This window comes from Protomyctophum parallelum (genome assembly GCF_964188405.1).
Source record: "Protomyctophum parallelum genome assembly, chromosome: 5".
NCBI lineage: Eukaryota > Metazoa > Chordata > Actinopteri > Myctophiformes > Myctophidae > Protomyctophum > Protomyctophum parallelum.
This window is the reverse complement of record NC_139702.1, coordinates 20,239,772-20,257,991: the sequence shown is the minus strand read 5'-3', so window position 1 is coordinate 20,257,991 and position 18,220 is coordinate 20,239,772. Positions and strand designations below refer to the sequence as shown.

The window sequence follows — 18,220 nt, the reverse complement described above, 5'->3', positions numbered from 1 at the left end:
ACCACTCACCCACTTCCAACTAGCCTGGCCACTCCTACGTCGCCCATTACCGTGGGTACTTAAACTCAACCGTCAAAAAGTGCCCTGTGCCAGTTTCTTGTAACCCACCCTCCCTCCCTTCTCCATACTCGCAGGTTCCAGAAAGGGGTTTCTACTATATCACTCAGGCCCACGCCTCGACCCCTAAGCCAAAGTATCCGGGTCCGCCCCCTCGAACCTCGGGTCCCACTATGTATTCATCTAAGCCTTGGCCGTTCATGTCGTGCGTAATTCTGTGCCTCGCACTACACGCACCCATGGACGACCTTGCTGCTTCCCTATGTATTCCATGCCTGGTCGTTTATACTGCGCGTCCCATGCTCGCATGTCAGAGCGCACTCATAGACGATCATGCTGCTTCACTACGTATTCCAAGCCTTGGCCGTTCATGTCATGCGTAATCTGTGCTTCGCACTCTATGCACCCATGGACGACCATGCTGCCTCACTAAGTATTCCAAGCCTTGGCCGTCTATACTACGCTCCCCATGCTTCGCATGAGGAGCACTCATAGACGACCATGCTGCTTCACTACGTATGCTGCTCCACTAAGTATTCCAAGCCTTGGCCGTCTATACTACGCTCCCCATGCTTCGCATGAGGAGCACTCATAGACGACCATGCTGCTTCACTACGTATGCTGCTCCACTATGTATTCCAAGCCTGGCCGTTCATGTTCGTGCGTATTTCTGTGCCTCGCACCATACGCACCCATGGACGACCTTGCTGCCATGCATGGCCGTATATACTGCGCTCCCATGCTTCGCATGCCAGAGCGCACTCATAGACGACCATGCTGGCCCACCATGTTGTATGCAATGGATGTTTATGTTGTACAACCATACCCCGCTTTCTTACTTCATGCAATGGCATTCGTGACAGCAATGACCATTCTCCACCCTCGTTCAATAAACCATCTTAAAGGGTTCCCATGTCTGATGTTTGGTCTTTCCTAGTGAAATCACAATTAAATCATTAATCGCAGTACAGCGTGTGGCACTGGCTTTCAAAGAGCCCAGGTGCATCATGGAAATTGTTCTGTCATCTTTGTTCGTAGCCATGTCATATGCGATGTCGATGGTATATGGTTGGCACGGTCATAGGCTTGGTATCAGCACTGCTGTCTTTGAATGCACAGAGAATATTTTCTCGGCTTTTAAAGAGCATGCATATTTATCCCCTGTGTTCTTGTCTACATCTCTCTGTCTGTTACACACACACACACACACACACTCACACACATTAAAGTGTGTGTGTGTGTGTGTGTGTGTGTGTGTGTGTGTGTGTGTGCGTGCGTGCGTGCGTGCGTGCGTGCGTGCGTGCGTGCGTGCGTGCGTGCGTGCGTGCGTGCGTGCGTGCGTTGTCTTTTGCAAAGAAGAGAGAGAAGATAACAGGAGAATTGGACGACAAACTCCACAATGCTGTTTTCGCACGCACGCACACAAACAATCGTCTCCTCAGTTCTTACTATTTAATGTATTGTATCAAAATGTAATATTACAGATGTCTGTAGTTCCAAACATCTGGAAGAATTAATAATGTGTTGAAACTACCTTTTAAACTGGGTCTTTGGACAACCTGCCTGTCGCCAAATGTAATGGGAACATTTAACATGGAGGCGCATGCATATCGAGCAGTGTTCTGCAGTATATAAGACAGCTAGAACAAACATTTGATGTCAAGGTATGTATGTTGCTGTTGTTCAAGGGATGATTCTACTTTTCATCATAAATGCACTCACTTTTTATAATGCACTAAATGCAGTAACTAAGTAACAGTTGCTCTTTCAGAGCAAGACTTGCAAACAGACAGACTCACAGATCTTTTATTGGGTTTTAGGTTTCGCTTTGAATCCTTGTCTCCTCATAAAGTGGCTAAGCATAATACAGAGCTGACATTAATGTGATGCATACTTCCTCTAGTCCCTAGCTTAGCATTATATGAGACAGAAAGTGAGAACGCAGCCCCACTTCTTTTTATATATGTCTGCAAGCGTAGCTGTGGCTATATGTCATGGTTGCCCATTGCCAAAGCATTTGGATATTGAGAACATTTAGTGACCTACTGAACTTTGACTGGGACACAGCTTTTCGTTTTCCTAGATGGACAGTGGACACCATACATTAAAATCATGTTTTCATTTATATCTCAAAGTGACCAAATGGTCCCGTAAAGGTCCAATTCTTACTGGCACTGAGACATCAGTGCTGCTGATATTGCTGTATGTATGTTGTTGCAAAAAATTAATAAAATCACCGGCCAAATTCGGGTGGCTTCCGAAGCGTACATGGCATGCCAAATGAATATATCGACCCACGTTTTGCTGGTGTTCATTTAAGGACCCTGAGCACAAGTGTTTATGTGTACAGTATGTGTGCATTGACTGACTGATGCCAGGCTTCATACTATCAGATGCCTTTGAGCACAAGATAGGCCACATGGGACCAGAATACCAGATTAGACTATAACAGAGGCAGAGCATGGAATTGATTAACAAAGTAACCGCTTAACAGAGTAGTATCTATGACTTGTCTTTTTGTGATTTTTACTTTGACAACCTTCATAGAGTGAAGTGCGTAGGATGTGTTAGGGGGACAAGGACGTTTTATTTAATTTATTTATGACAGCGTTAACAATGCTTGTCAGTACACATTGGCCCCCATTCAAACAAGCACCTTTGCAAACAACAACTTTTGTTGCTTAAATCAGTGCTATAAGATACGTGTTCTCTACTATAAAAGAAATCTATTTTTACGCTGTGATAGAGAACAAGGAGAAAGTATACACAGTATGTAGCTTGAACTGAAATAAGGACTAGTGTTGTAGTCAAGTCCACCTAAGTCCAAGTGAAGACAAAGTCAGAGTCAAGACCGAGGGCGCGTTCGGCTATGCGCACCGGGAATGTGGTCAGTTTGTTGAGTGTGGTGGGCGGTGACGTCACAGAGTGCGTTCAGTGTGCCTTATTTACGAATGACCAGTTACAACACACCATTCACACTGACTGAGCAACCCTACCCTGAGGGTAGGGTTGCTCAGTGCGTGCACTCGGCACACTCGGTGCGCAGCGCACTGGATTTTCGAACGACAACGCACTGAGTGCACTGAATAAACGAACGACAAGAGAGCCCACCAGTGCGTTCAGGGCGCATTTCCGAACGCGCCCCGAGTGTGGGAGGGATTTGAGTACAGACGGGAGTACAGAAACCACTGCGAGAGCAGGCATGCTCGTTACTTAACAAGATAACTGTCTATAAGCGCCAGACAGCTGTCTTATAATGTTAATGTGAATGGGCTCCTTATAATATGGGTATAATACATTTATTTCATTGCGTTGTAGTGACCTGTGACTTGAGTGGACTCAGTGGTGAAGAGTCCCGACTCCCGAGTCCCTTTGTCTGAGTCAAGCCCGAGTCAAATTACGTGCAAGACCGAGCCGAGACAGTAAATCAAAATGTGGACTCGAGACTGGACTCGATGCAGAGACCCGACAAGAGTACTTCAACACTAATAATGCCTTTTTTTTACACAGCCATTATTGTGGCTGTGTAAATCATGAACTTTATTTTGCCTTTCCATAGGTCAGACACGTCAAACAGGGTCATGTCAGCCTAGGGCTGACTATTTTCATTATCATCATCATCAAAAAATATTTTTTTTTGATTAATTGAATACGTTGTATTCATTTATTGTTTGTGTGGCTCAGTGTTGCAGTTGGTATAGCACTGTCATCTCACAGCTAGAAGGTCCCAGACTTGATTTCCGCCAGGGAAGGCTGTGCAGGTGAAGTAGTAGCCTGCTCACTCCTCATGTTGAAGGAAGCATGAGCTCAGTCCGGGGCTCCCCCCAGGTTGGCGGAGGGAGATAGCATCTAGGATTACAGTTTAGGCAATTGGGCCCAAGGTGAAAAAGGTTACAAAACGTGGGATGAAAATTAAAGAAGAAGAATTGTATTTAGTATTTGTTTGATTTATATATCAATTAATTAATAATGATGATGTTTTAGGTTATTGTTGTTGGCTGAAGCAGGCTGATCACGTTCGAATCCCCACAAACTAAGTGTGAGGTCTGAACATGTGTAACTGATTGAATAGAAAAGAAAAAAAGTTAAAAAAAAGAAAATTAACAGCATGAATGCTCTGCAAAACCTTTCCGTGATAAAGGCTAAAAAGAAAACAATAACATAGACTGCAGACCCGTCTTTCTCCCCCGACAGGCTTAAAAACAGATCCACGATGATCAAACACAGATGTGCTCTAACCGTTTAGTATGAAAGGCCACCATAGCTCTAAACCCCATGTTCATATTTCAGACAATGATGCGTTGTTGGAAGGTGATTCACTCACCTCATATTGCAGATTTATGCGATGGAAAAATAAAGCATGTTATGGTTATGAAGATGGAGGGCTCCGTCTGCTTGTCTGAGGGTCGACCGTTCATAGTGTGGAAACGGGCGGATGTTGCTCGCTGTCCAGCAGCCGCAGTTTTCATTGCTTCATGTTTCATGCACATCATGTAGCACAAACAAGTACCAATAACATGATATCTCAGGAAATAGAATGATTACGTTTCAGGGGGAACATGTCTTGTAATATGTCTCGGCACTGAGCTTCCACTTGCTCTGCTGCTACCATTTCCTTCTCCTCCAGATTGGTTTCAAATACTGAAACCAAATGCAACCCGTAGAACTCAATATTTGTCAGAATGTTCAGTTGATAAACGCCAGTTTAACGATTGAACCCATATTGACTGGACTCTCCCTGTACTTGGCTAGTAGTTTTACCCGCCTCGCCCCTGTACACCAAATCTCTCTCTTTGGTTAATCAATGGTAGTATTTATTGACAATTTGACCGGAAATAGTCTTATGTTGTAACCCATTCATCTGATGATCGCAGTTCTGTGTAGCACACATGTATTTATGGTTGTCTCTACCTTGTTTTTTTTTAGGTTCATCCTGGTCTTTAGCTGCTTGGTTCTTTCTGTGTTCTCAACCATTCCAGCTCATCAGGACTTCTCATCTGAATGTCTGCTCATTCTGGTAAGAAACTGCATACAGTACGTACTGTATCACCTCCATCAATGGCTGCAGTGCTGCTGACCACAGATACTGTATTTATAGTATAACAGTGAGCATCGCTCAAACATTTAAACCTTTTAATGCCCTTGTACACCAATCTACACCTCGTTTCGAGGTGTTGTGAGCTTTAGATCAGCTATTTTCGGCATTGTACAATGTAGTATAAATCAGGTAGCTTAAAATAACATACATTAGCAGAAATTATAACATACATTAATAGACTGCGTTAACAACTGTTAATGTTTGCCGCTGCAGAAATACTATACCACATAAAGCAAAACACAACACTCTTTAATAGTGCTCCAGACACTCCCCTCAACTCCTTGTCCTCATTAAATACGTTTTAATGCAGGCTGTGGAGGACATAATCTGCATTCTTAACAAAGTCACAGTCTATCAGTGTCAAAAGCCCATTTATTTTAAAAGAGAATTGCTCATCAAAAGTATATTTCTAAAGGATGCCCAATTAGATGAAATTGAAAGGAAAAGTAAATATGTAAAACAAAATTATTATGAGGCCGGGGCAAGGGCCACTAAATTATTGGCTAAACGTATGCGTAAGCAACAGACATTGAGCAATATTAGCAAAATCCTAAAACTAAGACCCTAAAACAAAGGAATTAGCAACTGAACCAGAGGAAATAGAGAGAGTTTTTAAACAGTACTATGAGGAGCTCTATACACAGCCTGAACAGGCAGAGGAAGAAGAAATTAAAACATATTTAGATCAGCTGGACCTGCCAAATATAGGGGCAACGCAGAATCGTATAATAACAGCTAATATTACAGCAGACGACATTATGGAGGCAATTAGTTCCTTTAAAAATAATAAATCACCAGGAAGTGATGGGTTCCCTGTGGAGTGGTACAAAATGTTCAGAGTAGAGTTGGTGCCTATGCTGGTAGCATCCTTTAATTGGACCTTAAACAAACATAAAATACCACCACCTTGGTCCGAAGCAATAATCTCAGTGATACCAAAGCCAGGAAGGGATAAAGAGCAATGTGGGAGCTACTGTATAGACCCATATCTATTTTGAATGTGGACTACAAAATTTACACCAAGATTATATCTAGGACCAGACTGGCTTCATAGTTAGTCGCCAAACTCATGACAATGTAAGGAGAACTATACACGTTGTAGATCAAGTACTAAGGACTAAAACAAGCACTCTATTAGTGAGTGTTGATGCAGAGGCTGCATATGATAGGGTCAACTGGAGGTTCCTTTACGCTGTATTGACAAGATTTGGGTTCAATAAGAAAGCATTACAATGTGTAAAAACATTATACCAACAACCTACGGCTAGAATTAAAGTTAATGGGAGCTTGTCTGGGAAATTCAACCTACAACAATCGACTAGGCAAGGATGCTGTCTTTTGCCTACGTTGTTCGCGTTTTTTATTGAACCCTTAGCACAAGCCGTGAGAGATAATGAAGGTATACAAGGGGTGGCGGTAAACGGTAGCGAACACAAGATAGGACTCTTTGCCGATGATGTCATTGCCTCAGTGATTTCACTTAATTCAAATATCACTTATTTTTTTGTTTTGATAATCCTCCCTACTATAGAGTGTGCCGGCCATATAAGGAGTTCCTCCCTGTCCCCAGTTAACCCCTGGGGGTCAAAAAACCTTAGGTTTCGTTTTGACTCTCTATCCTGATTGGACGAAAGGCTGGGTCCCACAGCCAAAAACGAAACCTAAGGTTTTTTGAGTGAAATCACTGAATATACCTTTAAATATTTGGGTATAAACATAACAAAAAATGTGTCCACACTATATAAAGCCAACTACGAAAAATTAAATCAGGAGATAAAAAAAGATATTGAAAGATGGGCTACTTTGCCACTAGACCTGAACTCAAGGTTGGAGGCAGTTAAAATAAATGTATTATCCAGATTGCTCTTTCTATTCCAATCCTTACCTGTAGAGGTCCCACAAGGGCAATTTATTACATGGGACAGAATGATTTCTAGGGTTGTGTGGGCCGGGCAGAGGCCAAGGGTCAGATTTCAAACCCTTCAACTCCCAAAGGAAAGAGGGGGCATGAGTCTTCCCAACCTAAAAATGTACTATTATTCGGCCCAGTTACGATATGTAGGATGTTGGTGTAAACCAGATTATATAGCAAAATGGAAAGATATGGAAAAGGAATTAAAAAAACATCCCATTCAGAATATTATAGGAGACAAGGAAATGTTTAAGAAAATAAAACACTGTATGGATCCAATCACCCTATTTACACTGGAGATCTGGTTTAAAATAGTAAAAAAAATATAAGTTAGAAGAGGATATAAAGATTTTAAAATGGATGGCATTTGATAGTTCATTTAAACCTGCAGAGCATGATTTTTTTTTAAATATGGAGTAATAGAGGAATGACAGCATGGTGTGTTTTGGAGAAAAATGGGGCATTGGAGAGTTTCACAGATTTGAGTGTCAAATACATGTTGGATAAACATGATTTCTTCAGGTATTTGCAACTAAGGGATTATTATACCAAGGAAGTCAAAGGGAGGCCCTCCATAGAAGTGAATGGTATTGTCCAAATTATTAAAAATATATACAAGGGGAAAAAGATTCGAATTATATCAGCAATATATACAACTCTGATGAGTGGCAGTCATTCAACGGAATACATTAAAAATAAATGGGAAGCAGAACTAAACATAGAAATTACAGAAAAAGATTGGACACATATGTGGAGAATGCACCAATCAACTACCAATTCACGGATATGGAGGGAATTATCTTGGAATAATCTATGCAGATTTTTTATAACACCAAGAATCAAGAGTAAGCAATGTTGGAGAGGTTGTGGGGATGTAAATGTGGATCACTCGCATGTGTTTTGGAAATGTCCCAAAATGGATGATTTTTGGAAGATGATACATGATCAGATATTGGGATATGAGGTGCCTATGAAGTGTGATGTTCTGTATTTAGGAAACTTGATGGGGGGTAAGATTCGAGGAGAGGATAGATACTTGGTAAACATTTTATTGGCGGCAGGAAAGAAAGCTATCACAAGAAAATGGGGACAGATGGAGTCTCCAACACAGGGGCAATGGGAGGACTTGATTCAGGAGATACATTTCATTTTGTGAGAAGCTGACACACCGTCTGAGACTACAGGAAGAAACAATGGAGGACAAATGGTATAAATCAGGGGTCCCGGGGTCAGTTTGTAACAGAAATAGTGTGACGATCGCAGGGGTGCCTAAACGTAAACATTTTTTTTTCTCCAGAAAGCCACACATATTATTAATAACCAGTGCACGTACTGTACATGCAGCACTACAGGGCTGCATAGTGCATGTACTGTACATGCAGCATGCATGTTGTTGGCATGGCGCTGCGCCATGCTTGAAATAAATCGCTGGGGAGGCTCAGTGCCTCCCCAGTGTCCCCCTGAGTGCCTCCCCAGTGTCTCCCCAGTGCCTCCCCAGTGCCTGCCCAGTGGCCCCCAGTGTCTCCAATAGCAATACAAGAGCAATAATACAAATTAATCTTAATTAATTAATCTAATTATTTGCTCTCATCCAGTGCTAATGAAAAATAAATATAAAATCCTATATTTTGGCTATTAAAAATATAAATAATAATAATAATAATAACTTTTTTTTTTTGCTTGAGGCAGGCGGGCCACATAAAATGACATGGCGGGCCGTATACGGCCCGCGGGCCATTTATACAATGGACAATATTTAAGAGTATGGGGGAATGAGAGTCAATAGTAAATGCCCTAGATACATTTATGTAACGCAATGTCGATGCCTTTTTTATTATTATTTTTCTGGGTTTTTTTGTCTTTTCTTTTCTTTGTATGTTTGTGGTGTTGTTGTGTACTGTAAGTTTTGTGTCTGTCCTGTCTTGAAAACCAATAAAATGTTAAATGTTAAAATGTAAAAAAAAAAAGTATATTTCTCTTTTTCATTGATGATAAAAGCCAAGTAGTGTCAGCACTTGGACTTTTGTTTGAATAGCATGAGATATTATTGCCTCGTTAAATCTATGTCCTTGCTGTTGCCCAGCCTCAGCAGAAGGCTTCTAGGGAATAAGTACCAGCTCATTAGTCACTTGATCATGCTCAGCCAAAGAACCAGCCTCGTCTCAGAAAATATGCTCATTTTATACTTAATTCATGCTCTGCTGTAAAACGCTGCCACGTGCCGAAAATAGCCGATCTGCAAGCCCAAAAGCCTTTCAGATGCGACTCCTTGTGGGCTTTTAAATCTGCTATGTTAAGTATTAATAAACCTAGTGAAAAGGATTGTTGCAGTAACAATTTTTATCTATACATTACATAATTATGACATAATCACGAGTGTCAACAACAGAGTGTGGAGGGGTGTTGTGCAGGGGTTTTCTTTTTTTTGACTGCTAGTTGTCTTTTGTTTTTTGTTTGTTTTTTCTTGTCTTTTTCTTTTGTGTAAGTCATGTGAATTTTGTATGCTTTATTGAAAAATCATTAAAAAACTTTGATTTGTTTTTCACACTTTTAGACCATATCCGGAGTCATCATAATGGGCATACCTAACAATGGATGCCAAAACAATGGGAAAACAAGGGGCATCAAATTGCTCAGGGCCGGCACTGCTGCTTCTGATTACAGAACTACTCCGTATTTAATCCCATTCAAGATGAGATTCTGGATTACTCGTTTTAAACTTCAGCAGCACGCTAAAATATGTATCTGAAAACATTATAGGTTAATAAGCCACAAGCTTTGCTGCCTGTCTCTCTGTGACTTTGTAAACAAATAATTTGCATGTGCATGCACGCATCGCGCATGTAGCAGAGCTACGTCCCATAGCCTGGAGGGATGTGATGTTCTGATTGGTTAAAAAAAACACAGCTTTCCGTTCAATAAAATTGCCATTGCACCCGCCACCCCAGTATTAATCAGGCTTAACAGCTAAGGCCAGCTATTGCGTATATTTAGTATTTTCCTCAAATAATTTTAATGAACGATGGAGAATGAATTAATATGCTATTAGTATTAAAATGTCACATTATTTAATTTAATTTAAATTACATTTTCAGAGAATGTTGAATATTCATTTAATTGCAGGGATCTTTCTATGTATTTAATTGTATTTCATTCTGGTATTCGAGAACAAAATCATGTTATTTAATGGCCAATTTCATCATTAACGATCAAAGACATTTCAATAGATCCCAGTTTTCAAATTCCTGCATGAATGTTTAATGAGACAATTTGTTTGTTGCTTGATAAACAAGGCTCAGTGAACCTAGAGTTTGAAAGAAAGAACAAATGGGTTTCATGGGTCTGATCCCCAACAGCTCCTAGAATTTAACATACACTTAAGATGATTATGAATGCAATTTTATTATACATGAATGCAGAAGTTCTAAACTGATATGATGGTTTGGACACATGGATAAAGGTTATGTCTATGTTTTTAATTCCCTGCGCCCAGGGAGATTGAATTATACAGTATGCATTTGAAAGGCGTGCATTGAACTCATAGCAAACCTTACATTATTTATGACCTTATCCAGTGTACAGTTGTAAATAACAGTATTTAGTTTAGGCTAAATGCTGAATTTTCAATTTCTGGCATACAGGCTAGATTTCACACAAATTATGGCAAACTGCCAAACATAGTGTAATACAGTTGTATTGAGGGAATGTTATGTACATAATGTTGAGATTTTTTGGATATTGAAGATGTCAAAATGTATGATGTGGACTTGGCCATAACTGATTTTGAGACCGCTCAGCGGTCCAGGCACCTTGGCTGGTAATCCAGTCTGGCAGTGTGCTGCGGGTTCGACTCCCGATCCCGACGGCCTTTACTGCATGTCACTCCCCCATCTCTCTCCCCATTTCCTGTCAGCCTACTGTCTGTCCCTAAATAAAAATAAATAAAGGCGAAAGCCAAAAAAAAAGAAAAACCTTAAGAATTATGATTATCCCATTAACAGAAATTGATTTACATCATCGCCATGCAACTGTGGGGTGGGTGTGAATGTTTACATCATTCGTAAAATGGATAATAGTTATAATAATAGTTGTCATTATAATTGTGGTGTGGACTATGCCATCCACTTCAATTAGAACAATTGTGGGCTTTTTTCTGCTTTTTCTTTTTTTACAGTAATGGGGGGAATTAAAAAACTTCAGTGCACTGTGCCTACACATGTTGCGACCGCAGTACACATGTTGCGACCGCAAGTCGCAACATGTGTAGGCACAATGCAAGGAATAAATGCATTCGCCATGTATCCGAAGGAAGTCTGATCCAATCATTTTTAGATTTCTCCAGTTTAATCCTGAGTTTAAGTTTTGTTGTGTTCAAGATCTGATTTTAGGCATGTTTAAGCCTCCAGGAAAATCCGTGTTGAGGTTCTTAATCCACTGTTTTTCATTAAAACGTCTTTGTCCTACTGTCCAGTTGGGATTGTGTTGAAGTCCAGCGCATTTTAGAGCTTCAATGCCGTGAGCCATGAAATGTTGCACAAACCTTGTGGTTGTCTTTTTTCCATTGTTAATATTGTATCTGTGTTGTCCCAGCCTTGTACCTATTGTTTTACCCGTTTCTCCGACATATTGTAATTCGATTTTTTAAAACAATATATTTATAGTTATTGTTATAGTTATTGTGTTCAGTGTCAGTATTTTTGTATTATTGTTAACTTACTGTATGCCTAGTACTGCAAGGCTGCTATGTCTACAAGTAGGCCTAATCTATCTAGAATACAAGAACGCTCGCCCTCAAACCACGCTCAAATCCGGCAACCTCGGAAAGTAGGGCATTCATTTAAAAAAGGGTAAAATATGGAGACATGAGGTTTCTGCCTGACAGCAACGATATGCTATTGCTAGATATAGTTTTCTCTTTTTCTAAACAACATGTAGTCTGTCACAGCCTCTGTCACAGTCTATATCCCTTGATGCCTACATGTGGTTGTTGGTTTATCAGTTTGCTTTACCTGTGTGTATTCATTACTATTGCCTTGTAAGGTGTACCTGAGTTTTACTTTTGCCAAGTAAAGACTTTATTTGATTCTCTAAGTTTATTCTCTGTGTCCTTGAATTCTGAATTTTAGATCCTTACCTGGGATAGAAGCCTGACAGAGCCACTGTATTAAAAGACGATATTAACACTGTGATATTGAAAGATGAATCGGATACATCATCCGAGCTGAAACTTTTTCCCTAACATTAATATCTGCTTATTGTTTGACACTCTTGCAGGAGTTTGTGATGATCGTGGTGTTCGGGTTGGAGTACATCATCCGTATCTGGTCGGCTGGATGCTGCTGTCGCTACAGAGGATGGCAGGGTCGCCTCCGCTTCGCCAGGAAGCCCTTCTGTGTTATAGGTGAGTTGCACTGTTTTCCAGGCTGCATTTTTGATCAAAACAAGCTTGATTTGCGGCTGATTTCCATGAGCGATATGATCGCCGGTTACAAAATGTTTTGGGTAAATTAAATAACATTCGCGCGACATGTTACACAGCGATATTTCACTTCCTTTTTCTCCATTTCTGAGTAAAACTGCTTTCAAAACGTTGAAGTCGTTGAAGTCAATAATGGCGGTCTTTGAGTAGACCTATAGATTCAGCCACCAGTTGGTGGTGTCGGCGACAAATGAGTTTGAACCCGGTCGATGCCAAATTTTGCACACACACTCCCTGGATGCCAACGATGAACCTCTGCCCCAAACTTTCCAGAGCGGCCTGTTATAGCGCCACCAGGAGGCCGCTTTGTGCAAAACAAGTTTTTGCACAGTACACCTACAGATTTTGTCCAAACATCACGCAAATTGGTACACAGTCTCTCTAGAGCCATTCAACGAAACCGGTCTTTCAGATTTCTCAGACTCCATCCTGATTGGTTAAGATTGGCTTCCAAAGTTCACAGGAGTGCTCAGTTTCAAACAAAATGCTGCAAATCATGAACACATCGCGTCATTTCCGTGAAATTGTGCACCCACATTCCCACTAGGCCGAGGACGAAATGCCACATGAACAATTTCAACTCAGCCTCAAGGTGGCGCTATAACTGGCCGAAAAGTGTTTTTACCTCTAACTGCACGGATCTGTGGATAACTTTGTATGCCAACTCCCTAGAGGCCAAGGAAAAACTGGAATTTTTCACATCTGCTCTTTATAGCGCCACCAGGAGGCCCACATATGTAAAACACATTTTCTATTATTACTCCTTCAGATTTTATCCACATTTCACGCAAATCGGTACACATGATCTCCGTAGTCATGTGATCAAGACAGGTTTGTTTGATTTATCATATTCCATCCTGATTTGCCACGATTGGCTCCTACAGTTTTCAGGAGTAGCCCGCTTTGTACAAATCGCCACAACTCCTCAACGCAGCGCCCGATTACGATGAAACTGTGCACGCATATTCACACTAGGTTGAGGAAGAAATCCTGGTGGAGACCTGTGCCCAGAAGGGCACTTTTTCTAGTTGCTGCTGTTGCTAAAGTCATCCCCAACACTGTCCCACATGTGGCTCCCTGTCTGCAGCACAGGAGCTGGCTCATTGCCTTGCACATACACATATACATATACACGCACTTACGTATACATACGCAAGAGCGCACGCGCACGCACACACACACACACACACACACACGCACGCACACACGCACGCACACACACACACACACACGCACACACACACACACACACACACACACACACACACACACACACACACACACACACACTGCAGTCAAGACAGAAAATGAAATGGGTATTCACTGGAGTGCAAATCTTTGCCAGGAGGCACGCTCCTACCACCCTCCATCATTGTGCCTGTGTGGCGCATGTGATGACATTTTTGGGATTGTGCGTGCAATGCATGTATAAAAAAATACTCCCCCCCCCCCCCCCCCCCCCCTCTCTCTCTCTCTCTCTCATTAGCAGGCAACAGTGCAGCACTCTCTCTCTCTCTGTTTCTGGCACAACAGCGCCCCTACTGGTACTAATAGTCATAGCTACTGGTGCTCACAGTCACATAGGTGGGTGGGTTAACGTCACATAGATAGGCGGACACGGACATTGCTGTTCCTTGGAGTTGTTGCACCACTCACAAAAGCATATTGAATTAGATATGTGCAAAGTTATTGCCATTTAGGGATGACCCGACAGCAGCGGTAAGCTGTCCGGGTTGAGGAGGAACAGGCTATTTTTGGGCCACCTTTTCTAGGCCTCTCCCACTTCGGGGTGAGCAGAGCGGTGCTGCTCAGTCGCACAGGAAGCTGCCGAAGAGACATGCTGTTCCATCCCATGTCTCAGCGACCATCACTCCCATGCCGCCTGTGTGTAGGGTTGGGCTAGGTGCTCCCAGTCACATCCTGACCTGCACCCACCGCCCTTCCCCAGCGCCACAGGGCTTTGTAAGGGGTTGGGGAGGGGGGGGGGGGAGTATGGGCCTGCGCGGAGAGTAGATTTGAGTGAGCGTAGGGGTGCGCAGTCCCTACTCTCACTGCCTTGGCTCCATCCAGCTTCTTCCAGTGGCATGAATACTCATGACGACTTTCTACTGTTCAGAGTTGCAGGGGACTGCCAGAGATCCAGTCTGTCGGTATCCTGCCATTATGTGAAACCCCGGAGCACAGATTTTACGTTCGGGGTTTACTCCCGTAGCCATACACCCCCCCGGGCTTACCCACTTGGCGGTGGGGCAGTGGTTGGCGGAGTGGCAGTGTGTGTGTGTGCCACACATTAGTGTGTGGCACACACTGCACACTCCACCTCTAGGGCCCACTGCTACTCCGAGATCCCCTACTGGTTTAGCCTGGCTTCGCAAGATGCCAGTTACCGTGCGTTGCCACGTGGAGGCACAATAGGAGTCTTGGTGAAAGGAGAGGCTATGTACTGACCTCGGGAGCCCGGAAGCTTCCCTCACCCAGAATGGGCAGGTCAGCGGCAGGAACTAGGGAGGGGGGTCACATGCATCCCTACATGCAACGTCTCACTAGCATGCTGCACTAGACGCATCACTACACCCTGTGATCATGTCACACACACACGGATGCACACACACACACACACACACACATGCACGTACCCACGTACCCACGCACGCACGCACGCACGTGAATTCACACATGGAGGATACAGTTTTGCACAATGTATACCGTATTATGTACTATTCACACGCCAGCCATCAGTTACTCATTTCTCTTTCTCGCACCTTCTAAGGAAATTGTTTATTGGGTGAGCACGGTTCATGCTGTCACACCACACCAGTGACTGGCAGTGAGTCCCTTCCCCCTGGGGTTGAGAGGTTCATGTGGTCACCATCGTCAGTTCCTTCCCATCTTTGCCGTGTCGGTCATGTATTTTTCATGATGCTTCTTCTGCTCACCACGGGTCAATGGGCCCATGATTTATGTGACTTGAGCGATTGGCCGCACCTTGTTCAGCATTTTACCTGCACAGTCAGGTTCATACTCCCACATTAAAAATATATAACAGAAAAAGCTTAAGAAAAGGAAAGCCTTAATAGCGTGACTTGAAGGTGATATTTCACACTGCACATCCCATCGTTATGGACACAGAGGAAACTAGGAGTGCAACACATTCACAAACTCACAACTGTGATGCATTGTGAGCAGAATAATGGCTACAAACATAATCAGACTAGATTATTTGCAGCCCTGGAAAAAACAATTTATGTTTGAAGCTTTAGGTAATTTGAATTTGTGCTCTTCCAGGGTATAATGTTTTACTTTTGTTGAATGTGGTTTCTTTGTAAACCTTGCCTCTGTAGCAGAGTAGAGCCTGAAGCCCAAAAGCCAATATATCCATGGCCAAGGGGGGATTCCCTCTTGGCTTAGCAATATATGTTTGGTTTCCAACACAGGAGCCCCAGTTAGTAGAATACAGCAGAGCAGCTCAGCCTGATGCTTAATACTTCCCATGTCAAACTGGGGAGCCCTGCTTGGCCTCACTCCAGATGTTTGGTTTCCCCCTCGGGAGACCCGGGTTCCAATCAGGGGTGTTACACCTGTCCCTATAGTGTGTGCTTGTTTGTGTGCGTTGGGCCCTCCATCAAAAAAATACATTTACGATTCTGTCCCTATCGGGACATGACTAGGGTGGCCCTCAGTCGGCTGAAGGTGACTTCGCAACACCCAACACGGCAAGTCGCTTGCCTAACCTCACTTGTCACCTTCAGACAGCGTGCCTCTGACTGGTTTACACTCGGTAGGTAGAGACATGGCCAAAGCATTTCCGCGGGTCCCCAGCCAAAAACATTGAGAACCCCTGCATTATGGTAGTCTTCAAGAGACCAGGTCTAAGCTGTTCCTATAAATACAGCGGATTTTTGTACTATTTAGAGGGCGCATTATTCAGATTATGATGCACAGCACACCTACGCCCGCGCAGTGTAGGTGTCCAAATCCATCTCAATTCAACATAACACTCATCATATTCAACATGGTGACATTCTGCATTGAGGTTCAGAAATTTATTTATATAATCCTTTATAATACATTGCATTGGATGAGTTCCTGTTTTCTTTGCACTGAGGAGAGAAGGATGGAGAGAGAGAGAGAGAAAGGGAGAGGAAAATAGATGTATTTATTTCAAGTCATAACTTCTCGTAAGAGTGTAGTCGCATACACTATTGCAGGGGTCTTCAACAGGGGGTCTACAAGCTCTAGATCTAGTGAGCTTGTAGATAGGCTATTTTCAGCAAAGAAGTAGTGTATAGTCAAAAAAGAGCAGACCAAGTACAGAGTGAAAGGTCAAGTTTATACTAAGTATTGACAGTTTATGTTGTTAAATGTCTGACAATACACATTAACTTGTTACAGTAATGTACATCTGTCAGCTAAGGTGTCCTTGGCCTAAAAAAAGCCCCGAGCTTTTGTTTCTCCTGGGTCTCCTGACATCATCATTATATCACATTTTAAATGCTGCTCCCATTTTGTAATTTTCCTCAACATTTAAATAACAATGTGTTATGAAGCAGGTGCAAATAGAGCTTAAACGGAATGGGAGACTACACTCTAATTTACACCCATGACTAATTCAGAGATGAAATACAACCTCTTTGCACCATGTGCATTACTTTAACAGCTAACCCATTTTTGGCTGGACACACTCCCGATGCAATTGCGTCTGGAGCCATAGATATTCCAAATAAGCCCTTGCATTTGAACTGAAAATATACATGCCGCCATGTATGGCTTATTAAATAATTTACATTATGTTTGACACAAGTGCCATTTTAATAATAACATTTTCCTCAGCGGAAACATGTTGAGGTACTTAAGAGTACTGAACTCAATTTTGAAAGTTGCTATATAAATAAAGTTGTATTATTATTAAGAGAGATATATATATTTGCGGGTTAGGGAAAGAGTACTGCACACTGTGCAGAGTAAAATCATCAGTGTTGATTCATCCGTTTGAGAGTGTGCCAGATGTAACCAAATGAACCCGTAAGAGCTCAGTATTGTTCAGTACTAATGCTGGTGTCGAGGTCAGTGCAATAATTAGTGATCTCTCTGCTGTTCCCTCTCTTCTCTGCCCTATAGACATCATAGTGCTCATAGCTTCAGTTGCGGTGGTGTCTGCAGGGAGCCAGGGCAACATCTTCGCCACTTCGGTCCTGCGGAGCCTTCGCTTCCTTCAGATCTTACGCATGGTGCGCATGGACCGGAGGGGGGGCACTTGGAAGCTGCTAGGCTCTGTGGTTTATGCACACAGTAAGGTTGGTTGAGATGCAATCTGGATCACATGCACGCATATATAACCACACATACTGTACTGCACATACCATACTGTACACACGCACATTAATAACAAACTCATACTGTATATACACAGATTAAATTTAATGTTGCATTTTTAAAAGGAGAATTAAACTTTATATAGGCCTAAAACATTTTCTATTTAGATGTTTTTTTAAATCACACTGTCAACATTCTTTGGATTTTTGTGATACCACTAATAGCCATCTATCATATCAAACCTCCAAAGATTTAACATTTCAGGATTCAAATTCAAAAGTAGCAAAACAAACAGATCTATACAAGCTCAAACCTCATCCCTTCATGCTGCGTTTTGAGCTTGTGGATCTGCTACTCTTGG

The 18,220-nt window shown here is 42.4% G+C and overlaps 1 protein-coding gene across 6 annotated transcripts in view; it reads left to right on the top strand.

Moving 5' to 3' along the window:
• The window catches only part of kcnq5b (potassium voltage-gated channel, KQT-like subfamily, member 5b), a 133,861-nt gene that overhangs the window by 95,384 nt on the left and 20,257 nt on the right, over positions 1–18,220 (top strand). For all 6 annotated transcript variants that reach the window (XM_083764835.1, XM_083764832.1, XM_083764834.1 and 3 more), the window contains exons 2-4: positions 4,984–5,074; positions 12,342–12,468; positions 17,665–17,840. In XM_083764835.1, the coding sequence (XP_083620961.1) occupies positions 4,984–5,074; positions 12,342–12,468; positions 17,665–17,840 (394 nt within the window). The remainder of the gene's footprint in view (positions 1–4,983; positions 5,075–12,341; positions 12,469–17,664; positions 17,841–18,220) is intronic.